At 38.8% G+C, this 10241-nt stretch overlaps 1 protein-coding gene across 9 annotated transcripts in view; it reads left to right on the top strand.

Moving 5' to 3' along the window:
- TMEM68 (transmembrane protein 68) overlaps positions 1-9335 on the top strand; it is a 33581-nt gene extending 24246 nt beyond the window's left edge. For all 9 annotated transcript variants that reach the window (XM_079902374.1, XM_079902373.1, XM_079902378.1 and 6 more), the window contains 3 exons: positions 86-146; positions 2673-2812; positions 8510-9335. In XM_079902374.1, the coding sequence (XP_079758500.1) occupies positions 86-146; positions 2673-2812; positions 8510-8614 (306 nt within the window). In that variant the 3' untranslated portion in view covers positions 8615-9335. The remainder of the gene's footprint in view (positions 1-85; positions 147-2672; positions 2813-8509) is intronic.
- Positions 9336-10241: the final 906 nt, after the last annotated feature.

Below are 10241 nucleotides of genomic sequence, written 5' to 3' on the forward strand. Positions count from 1 at the left end.
TGACTTAAACAGGCCCTCAAAAGTCTGCATTAGAGACATCAAATGGATTCACGTATTTACTTTTTAATTCAAATTCTCTCTTTAGCCCATTATTCCTATGTTTACACAAAATATTCGAGAAGGATTTAGATCCCTCGGAGGAACAAGTAAGTTCTGATTCATATGTTTTTGCTAATTGTAATGTAATATTTAGAATGTAATATTTAGAATGTAATATTTTAAATATTTGGGCTTTTGAACACTACAGGAAAACTTTTTGAATTATTGCTTTAGAAAATGCATGTACTATTTAGATGTTTTTCTCTTTAAACTCTAAATGATAACTGGTTCTAAGTAATGGTGGTTCTAGATGTTAGATTTTTGGTAAGAGTCTCACGTATATACTGAAGGTTATTTATCATGGGCTTTTTAAAATTACAGAGTGAATTTTCTAATTTACTGTGTTAAACCATGTTGTTGAGGTTGAAAACAAATGTACTTATTTGTAAATAAAGACTATCTTCCTAACTCATTCCTGAAGAAATGACAGCTGTAAAAATAGATGGCAATAAAAAAATTGGGAGGGCAGAATTTGTAAGTCTATTTATCTTGAAAAAAGTATATATATATGTTTGCATAAATCTCTTAAATTTTAAGAAATTAATTTCTGTTGGAGTATAGTGGATTTTACAATGTTGTGTTAGTTTCAGGTGTACAGCAAAGTGAATCAGTTATACATATACACATAGCCACTCTGTTTTAGATTCTTTTCCCATATAGGTCATTACAGAGTGTTGAGTAGAGTTCCCTGTGCTATACAGTAGGTTCTTAGACAAGAAAATATTGAATTAAGATTAACAACCTAAGGAGATATCATTTGCTTTAATTTATTTCGGTTACCTCTTGTTTTTTTTTGAACCATGATAGATTTACATTGAAAAGTTCTTTTTGCCTACTTTTAATGTATTGATAACAAAGTAAGCTTTGAACCTAGTTATAAGAGTGATAACAATTCAATGTGCTTTCTCTTTGCAAAGTCTCTCTTTTTTTTTTTAGTTTTATAGTTTGCTTTGTACCCTATGGTTTATATATTATATTTGATTGATTATGTTTTATTCCTAGTGCTATATTGTTAGTGTTCCCACCCACATACAAATCCCATCCTGAAAACCTTAAACTTCTGTTGTTCCTTTTATGTCTGTGTTGGTATATTGTTGATATTCCATTATGTGTTTTTTTAGTTCTTTTTCTTCAAATTTGGAATGGAAAGGCAGATTGATGTGATGTTTAACTTTTGTTGTGTAATTAATCCTTCTAATTTTCTCTCAGATCATTTCTTTAGAATTTAAGTTGCATACCAGAAATTATTCCTAATTTTGTTTCTTTAATTGTAAAGTGGTTTTAAAATTCTTTTTGACTGGGTTTCCCTGGTGGCGCAGTGGTTGAGAGTCCGCCTGCTGATGCAGGGGATGCGGGTTCCTGCCGCGGTCCGGGAGGATCCCACATGCCGCGGAGCAGCTGGGCCCGTGAGCCATGGCCGCTGGGCCTGCGCGTCCGGAGCCTGTGCTCTGCAACAGGCGAGGCCATAGCAGTGAGAGACCCGCGTACCGCAAAAAAAAAAAAAGTTCTTTTTGACTGCTTTTTTTACTTTAAAAGTTGAATATCTCAAAAGTTGGTGTGTAGTGGTATATTTTTTTGAGTATTACTTTGGGTCTTATGGTATATTCTGTGTTTCCATATATAAAGTGTTTTAAACTTTCAGTACAATTCATTTTTTTTTTTTTTTTTTTTTTTTTTTTTTTGCGGTACGCGGGCCTCTCACCGTTGTGGCCTCTCCCACTGCGGAGCACAGGCTCCGGACGCGCAGGGTCAGCGGCCATGGCTCACGGGCCCAGCCGCTGGGCGGCATGTGGGATCTTCCCGGACCGGGGCACGAACCCGCGTCCCCTGCATCGGCAGGCGGACTCTCAACCACTGCGCTTCAGGGAAGCCCTCAGTGCAATTCTTAATTATGTATTCCATGTTGCTTGTCATGTTTTGGATTCTTTTTTTTTAAACTTAGTCTTAGTGTGTCAGTTTATGTTACATTATTACCACTTTTAATCTTGCTAAATTTCATGGTTGGTCATTAGCATTAACAATTCTTTTTCCTAGTTTACAGTAATGTTTTTAGCCTTTACTTAGTTTATTGGTGCATTTTAGTCTCATGTTTACTTGAATTTATTTTATGCTTTCATTTTTTCTTTTGTTTGTGTAAGTCACGTATTTGTGAGTCTTTGGACTTTTTAGCTTCTAGCTTTTTGTTGCAATCTTTATGCTGTGTTTTTCAATAATAGTAATTAGTTTGCCTTTTTAAATTCTTACACTTTTAAAAGCTCATCTTTCCCCCCTAATTAATAGACCTTATTTTTTTGAGCATTTTTAGGTTTACAGAAAAATTGAGCAGAAGGCATAGAGAGTAGCCACAAACCTCACCACTCCCCAGTTTCTTCCGTTATTCACATCTTGCATTAGTGTGGTACATTTGCTACGATCAATGAAAAGCTCATCTTTTAAAAAAGTATTGTATTAGTTGCCAGGAGGTGATCCTGTTTGCCTCCATCCTCTAAGTCTTACATAATTAATTTGAAAGTTTACAGTTACATGCTCAGAATATTTAGCCAATTAAAATGATTTTGTTTTCTTTACAACAGGGTTATTTAGGTGGCTGTATGAGAAGTTCCGTTATCCGTTTGCCCCAATGTATGGAGGTTTTCCAGTGAAGTTACGCACCTATTTAGGTGACCCTATTCCATACGATCCAAAGATCACGGCAGAAGAACTAGCTGAAAAGGTAAATTATTCTTTCTTTCTTAGTTTTAGGACACATTTGTACTTTCAGGTTTTATTTTAAAAATTAAATAATTCTACAAGCATGTCCTGGATCAGTGGTGATGTTCCCCCCAGGGGACATCTGGCAACGTCTGGAGACATTTTTATTGTCACCACGGATGAGACTTGGGAGGAGGTCATGCTGTTGGCGTCCAGTGGGTAGAGGCCGGGGAGGCTGGTAAACATTCTATAGTGCACAGGACACCCGCCCCGCCCCCAGCAAAGAACCGTTCTTTCTAAAATGCCAATTGTGTTGAGGTTAAAGTTCTTGGCACCGTTAATTAAAAGGTTTCGTTAAGTGATATTCAGAAGAAGAAAGCTTTGACCTCCATGAAAAGAAATTGCTTTTGTCTGGTAGAAATACCTCGGGAGGAACATGGAATCGTGTTTAAGAGTGTGGGTTGTGAAGTCAGATTGTTCTAGTGCTCCTGTTTGTTTGCTCGGGCAGGGGAGCAGGGGAGAGAACAGAGCCCACTCGCAGAGTTACCCCTGGGGGTCACATGCGATTGAGGACATCCATCATTGAGAGCAGTGTCTGCCCTCTAGCAGGTGTTCCATGACTGCTGGCTACTGCTGTTGCTCTAGGAGCTTGTGGCCCAGTGTGGCAGGTAAATAACTAAATCGATGCTTTTAAGGTGACGCGTTAGCACACTGGTGTGCTTGCGGCATGATTTCTCAACCTGGGCACTATTGGTATTTTGTTGTGCGGTTGTTCTGTGCACCGTAGGGTGTTTACTCACTAGATACTGGTAGCATCTCGTTGCTATCCCTCACTCACTGTGACAATAAAAAAGCATCTCTAGACGTTGCCATTATCCCCTGGGAGACAAAAATCTCCCCTGGTTGAGACCTGCTGTTTTAGGGTATTATGGAAACACAAAGGAAAAACATCTAAATTAAACCAGGGACGCCTCCTTGAAGGAAGTGATGCTTGAATTCAGTTTTGAAAGGCGAAAAGAGATTCGCTGGGTGAAGAGTAGAGAGGTAGAGGAAACAGCGTATGAAAGGATGGCAGCACGAACTGGCGTAAAGTCTTCAGGGAGTTGAGGGTGGTCTGGGGTAGCTAAAGGGATAGAGAGTACAGACAATGAGGCTGGAAACATAGGAGCGTCTGGACCACGAAGGCACATCCTTGATTTTGTTTCTTGAAAGCCATGGGTAGCTACTGAAAGCAGATGACTGATGTAGTAGGTTTGCTTTTAGAAAGATCACTAGAAGCAGTAGGGAGGCCGAGTCTGAGTGAGACCAAGAGAAGCTCAAAAGGGAAGGAGACTGCTTTGTGAGGGAAAAAATAGGAAACGCTTCCTAGAATTGAGGGCATTTGTGGTAGGTCTTGAAAGACGGACGGGACTTGGACATGCGGACTTGGGGCAGGAGGGAAGAGTTCCAACAGAGGAACAGTGGTAGGAAAGTTGACTGCACACACCAACAGTGTAGAGCAGCCTGATAGGACTAGGAGAGTGGGGTTGGGAAGGGTGCCTAATAAATTCGCCTTCGGGAATTTCGCAAAGCATGTGAACATTGTGAAGGTTCTAAGAAGCCCCGTAATAAGGAGGTCTATTTAACTTTGTTTCAAAGAGCTTTGCCCAGTCTCATCTGACCAAAACCAGCTCCTGGTTTTTCCTGGAATAGCAGCTAATAACAGCTCTGGAATAAACTGGGGGAATCACTAGCTGAGTGGGGAGCGAGCATTTGGTTGAGAGGAAACTGGAAAAGTAAGTGGGAACTCTGTTTTTCGGCCCGTGAGTAGCAGACTAGGGATTTTGTTTAGGAGAGGCCATTGGAAGTAGCCGTCCACCCACAGTGACACTGGCCAAGGCAGGCACACAGCCACACTGGGCGTTAACGGGGCGGGACAGGATCCTTTCCACAGGGATGGCCCAGAAGAGGCCGAGCAGACGAGCACCTGTAATGCCCAGGGCTCAGCAAGGTCTGGCACTTAGGAAAGGATGCCCAGCCGCGGCAGCTAGAATGTCACATCAGATGAGACTGTTCACATCAAGCAGCGGGTATGTAGGAAGCTTGACAAAGGTAACATTAATGATACCTTATGTTCCTTGTCTGTGAGCTTCATTCTGAGAAAACGTACCTCCTGCTAGGTGTTCTACTAACTGGTTAGGTGAGTTAACTCAGGGAGTGTAGCAATCCTTTTCCTGAAAGGAAACCCCTCCCACACTGGTTTCCCAGTCCGGGCAGGCTCCGTGCACAGCACTTCTCCCATCCCCAGGTGATGCCTCACGGTGGTGACTTCAGATGACACCAGGGCTCAGCCCTCACCCTGTCGTGTTGCTTCTGCCCACACACTTTATTGTTCCTGTACCACATCTCCGCAGCTCCCTGACAAATGCATTCTCCTTTAGCACAGAGCTGAACTCTGTTTTGTTCTTTAAAAAGGTTTTTCCCGCCTAACTATTAGGATTTAATTGGGTCAGAGCAAGTTAGGAATACTTTTTTACAAATACCGTCCATTTTTATGGTTAAGATACAAGGTAATGGAGAGAGAGGGAAGAGAAACTGGCCCGGAAGTTTAGGGATCTGAGTCCTAACCCTAACTCTCCCACCAGGCAGCAGAGTCAGGTTGGGTAAATGGTATGTTCCTCCCTGAGTCTCAGAGTCCTCAACTGTAGAATGGGGAGATTAAAATGGATATCTCAGAGGTTTCGTCCAGGTCTAAAATTAAGTGAATCCTGTTCCCTTATTTTTCTCAGTTAAGGAGAATATATTACTGATCATTAAATTCCTGGGACTTGATTTTTCATGAGTGAGAAATATATTCATGGCACTGGTAGAGTTAGATATTTTAGACGTTAAAATATATATTTATATATTTACCAGTTCAAACTGGTAAAAAGAAGAGGCCTTCCTGAATCATTGAAATACCTCAGTCACTGTCTCCAGTTACTTTATGTACTTTGTTATCAGTATTTAAAGTAACAGAAGTTGTCTACGAAAGCATAGTTTAGTAAAATTCCTTGAGGGAATTTCCTTAAATATATAGTTGTCATATCCGTATTTCTGATGGTAAGTTGTCATTGCTGAACTAAAGTAAACTTGAAATAAAGAATACTTGAAATTTTCCTTTTGTGGATACATATGAATTTCCAATCTCCATTGCTTACAATATAAGCATAAACTGTAGCACAATGATCCCTGGATTATCGCAAATTCAAAATTACCAACATCTAAATTGATGTAGAAATGAAACCTCATTTAAGAAATGGGAGCTAGACTGTTCAGGCATTTGATTGTGGAGAAGATGCATTTTGTAGACACTAAATCTAAATTAAAATACCTGTACTCATGCTGAAGAGGGCACTTGGGATACGGCCTTGAAGTTCTCTCAGTCTTAAAGAAATCTGTTCTGTTTCCATCTGTCTCTGACTCTCTCTCTGCATTCTGCATACACATATCCACACATACATTAAGTACAGATTTATTTATATGTACAGGTATATATAATATACATGTCCTATTAAGGTGGAAGGAAGGTGGGGAGAAGTGCGTAGATTTGAGCGGTACTGGGAGGTGAGCTAACGGATGCCACCGACGGATTCTTATTCTCAGTGAATGAGAAGCAGGAATTGTTAAGGATGATTCCCAGGTTTGGGTTACTGGGCTGGATTCATGGCCATTTGCTGAAGCATGTTGAGTTTGAGGTGCCTTTAAAACATTCAAGGGAAGTCATATTGAACACTCCTATCTGAGGCTGGGTGGCTGGAGATATACATCTGGGAGTCGGCAGCAAATGGATGGTAATTTATGCTGTGGAAAGCTTCCTGAGCCCTGGAGGAATAGTCAGTGCTTGATTTGGAGAGTGTAAATCTGCAAAAGGCGGTTGAAAGGGAGCGTCCTGAAAACCCAGCTTTTCCTCCAGGGGTGTGAGTTCCAGAAGCAGGATCAATGGTCACGTCAGATGAAAAGAATGTCCGTGGGATTTAGTGACACAAGGGGGTCATTAGTGATCTTTGCGAGAGCTGTATTTTCTTAATGCACAGACCTCATACTTCTCCACCCAGAAGTTCTTCCTTGATACATCAATTCATACCAAACAAAGTCTCTACTTTTTCACTTGGTATTTAACTCCCTTCGTGATTTAATTGAAACCTACCTGTAAAGCCTTATACTGCCCAGCAAATGAACACATACCCGAAATGCCAGCTCTCCGTCGCTTAACTGTTTTCTTGTGGTCTTTTCGCTCTTGCTGCTTTCTTCACTGCTATTGAAATCTCACAGGCCGGGGGAGACCGAGACCAAACAGTACCCCATCCACGCAAACTTCCCTGGTCACCGGCCACCGATGAACTTCAGATGTGTTCTCTTCACATCTCAGATGATACAGCTCACAAATGAGCTTACATTCTAACTACTTTGTCCTTGATTATGCTTATTGTGAGCTCCTTGAGATTAGAGACTTGTTTCACTAACGTTATAGCTTCCAAAGCATCTAGTATTTTCTGAGTGAATGAATAAAATTTTAAAAATATACGGCACAGAACACAACCTGTGTGTCAGTCGCTGTGCTCAGTGCCTGAAGACATGGCTTCAGTTTCATGTAATCCTTATCGTAAGCGTATGAAATTGTTCTCATCTCGCAGATGTGAAAGCTTGTGCATTAGAGAGGCATATTTTTAAAAGACATCTTTGGGCTAGGGTTTCTTAATTATATTTAAAAATAAATGAAGGTCCCAGATTTGTAAAAAGAAGGCTTAATAAAGCTTAGCATCTGAAAAGAAGTGTGTACAGGTGTGCCTACCTGTACTATGTGCACGCAGAAAAAGTTTTTTTAGAGCGCCACAAGCTGATTTAAAGTAAAAATTGTTATTGTAAATCAACTATACTTCAATAAAATAAATTTAAAACAATAAATTAAAAATTGTTGAAATTTGTCATGAATTTAATGGGAACAAATAGTTTTAGATTTCTTGATATATCCTAATTGACTTTTCCATTGCTATGACTTAATTTAAATTCCTGTTAAATTATCTAGAAATTGGGGTAAAGGACTAAAGCACATCTGCTCGTTCATAGTTTTCCTCACTTTTTCCTGTCGCATTGCCTGATGTGATTGGTGTGTATGGTCATGAAAGACAAATACATAAAAGTTTATTAATGGGTGAAAAGGAGTGAAAACTTCCATTTGCCTACCAGAAAATTTCCTACTACATTTTTCTTCTGATTTTTTTCCCTTCAGTTCTTTTTAGTGTTTATTATGTGCAAGGCATTGCTGTGCTCAGTGCTGGAGAAATGCTAAGATGTATTTTAAGGAGCTTACAACCTGGTGTAGAAAGTTGCCATGCAGACAGTATCTGTAATTCAAGTGTAATAAAGTAAGTATAAGAAATATGCTATGCACAGGGAAGAACCACTGCATCAATGAAAGTTCAAGAACCTTCTGTACTAAACACAATTTGCAACGTTCTGTTACTTTTTTGTATGTTTAGAATGCTGAAAGGGTTTTGAAGTTAAATAAACAGTATTACCTTAAAAAAAAAGAAATATGCTATGGGCATGCTGAGAAGGAAATCATTTATTCTGAGTAGTGATGGGTGCTAAGTTAGGGAAGACTTCTCATAAGTAATAGTATGTTAAAATCCTTCCTAACTACATATCTACATTGAGAACTGAAAGAATAACGGCCTTTCTTTTGTTTTCTTGATAGACGAAGGATGCTGTTCAAGCTTTGATTGATAAGCACCAAAGAATACCCGGAAACATTATGAGTGCTTTGCTAGAACGTTTTCATAACAAACAAAAGATCGACTAGAAGACTCTTTAATACATTTATATTAATACGTCTATGTCTGTAGGACTGTCTTCAAAATTTTGTGGGTTCTGTAATTAGTATTTTTTAAAAAATCATGTTAATAAGCATCTTTCACTGAACTCGTTTAACATTGTATTGTCAATTTTGTTTCTGCAATCCATTGTGTCAGATTTAAACAATAACTCGTTACATGCCTAATTATTCAGAAAATGATCATGGTTCTTTTTATAATTTCCTAATAATGTATCATAAACATAGATTCTTAAAGTTAAGTTTATTAATAACAGCAATGGAGGTTAAACAAACATTCCTAAATAATGCATCTAGTTTCTGTATCTCTTGCACTGAGCTAGTTTTGCAAGGTGGCATAACCTAGGGTTTAGTACAGACACTTCAGTTAGGAAAAAAAATGCTCTTTCCTCTGCCCCTCATTCCTCTCATGACCTTGGGCAAATCACATAATGTTTTTATGCCTCAACAATTCAATTTTTAAAAACATGTTAATACTTTGGTGAGGAATATTGTTTTAAATTCTTTATATTTGCTGTGATTGATAACTGTAGAACGAAATTATAACTGAATTAATTAAACAATACCAACATCTTTTAGAAGTTTATGTATTTTGTCCATAGGATGTTTAAATTACTCCTTCAGGTATGATGTCAAGTTGCCAAGGACAATGAAAATGATGTACTGTTTTTCAAGTTGAGTAAAAAAGAAATTAGGGAAAGTAAAATTTCTAATTATTGTTATTATTCTTTCTAGTATTATATATATATATATATATATATATATATATATATATATTTTTTTTTTTTTTTTTTTTTTTTTTTTTGCGATATGTGGGCCTCTCACTGCTGTGGCCTCTCCCGTTGTGGAGCACAGGCTCTGGACGTGCAGGCTCAGCGGCCATGGCTCACGGGCCCAGCCGCTCCACGGCACATGGGATCCTCCCGGACCGGGGCACGAACCTGTGTCCCCTGCATAGGCAGGCAGACTCTCAGCCGCTGCGCCACCAGGGAAGCCCCCTCTAGTGTTATATTTTTAATGAGACTCTGTAGACAAGCCGTACAGGGTGTGCATTCTCAGCCCTATGATATGGCATTTAATACTGTCAGGATAGAAATCACGGTTGTGCCCTGCATCTCATATGTTAGAAGCTGATTCTAGGCTGATGAAAGCACAGAGAGAAAGCTCTGCTTTTGCTCAACATCATGGCTTATTCAGCTTGACTTTGCAACCAGTCAGATGGTTTATTGTTTCAATAAAAATATACTTGAATAATGAATTTATGTGAACATGTCTTTCTGAAAAATTAATGGCTTTCGATTTTTTGTCTCCTTGAAATCTGAATTTAGAAGTATTTAAACACGATAGTACCAGGAATCAAAAGCAGTATGTCCCTCTCCCTTTTTAAGATGTTAAATTACTTGGATTTTTGTATAAATTTTTGTATAACAAGTATGTATGTATGATACGTGTAATGTATAGAAAATTAAGCAGCATAAAAATAAAAGAAGCTGAACTGAAGTTCATGTTCTTGTGAGATTACATATGTGACATTTTCTTAGTTAACTGATTTTTTTGTTTTACTATTTATGTATTTCTCACCTACAATCATATTCAT

The sequence above is a fragment of the Stenella coeruleoalba genome (genome assembly GCF_951394435.1).
Source record: "Stenella coeruleoalba genome assembly, chromosome: 17".
Classification (NCBI taxonomy): domain Eukaryota; kingdom Metazoa; phylum Chordata; class Mammalia; order Artiodactyla; family Delphinidae; genus Stenella; species Stenella coeruleoalba.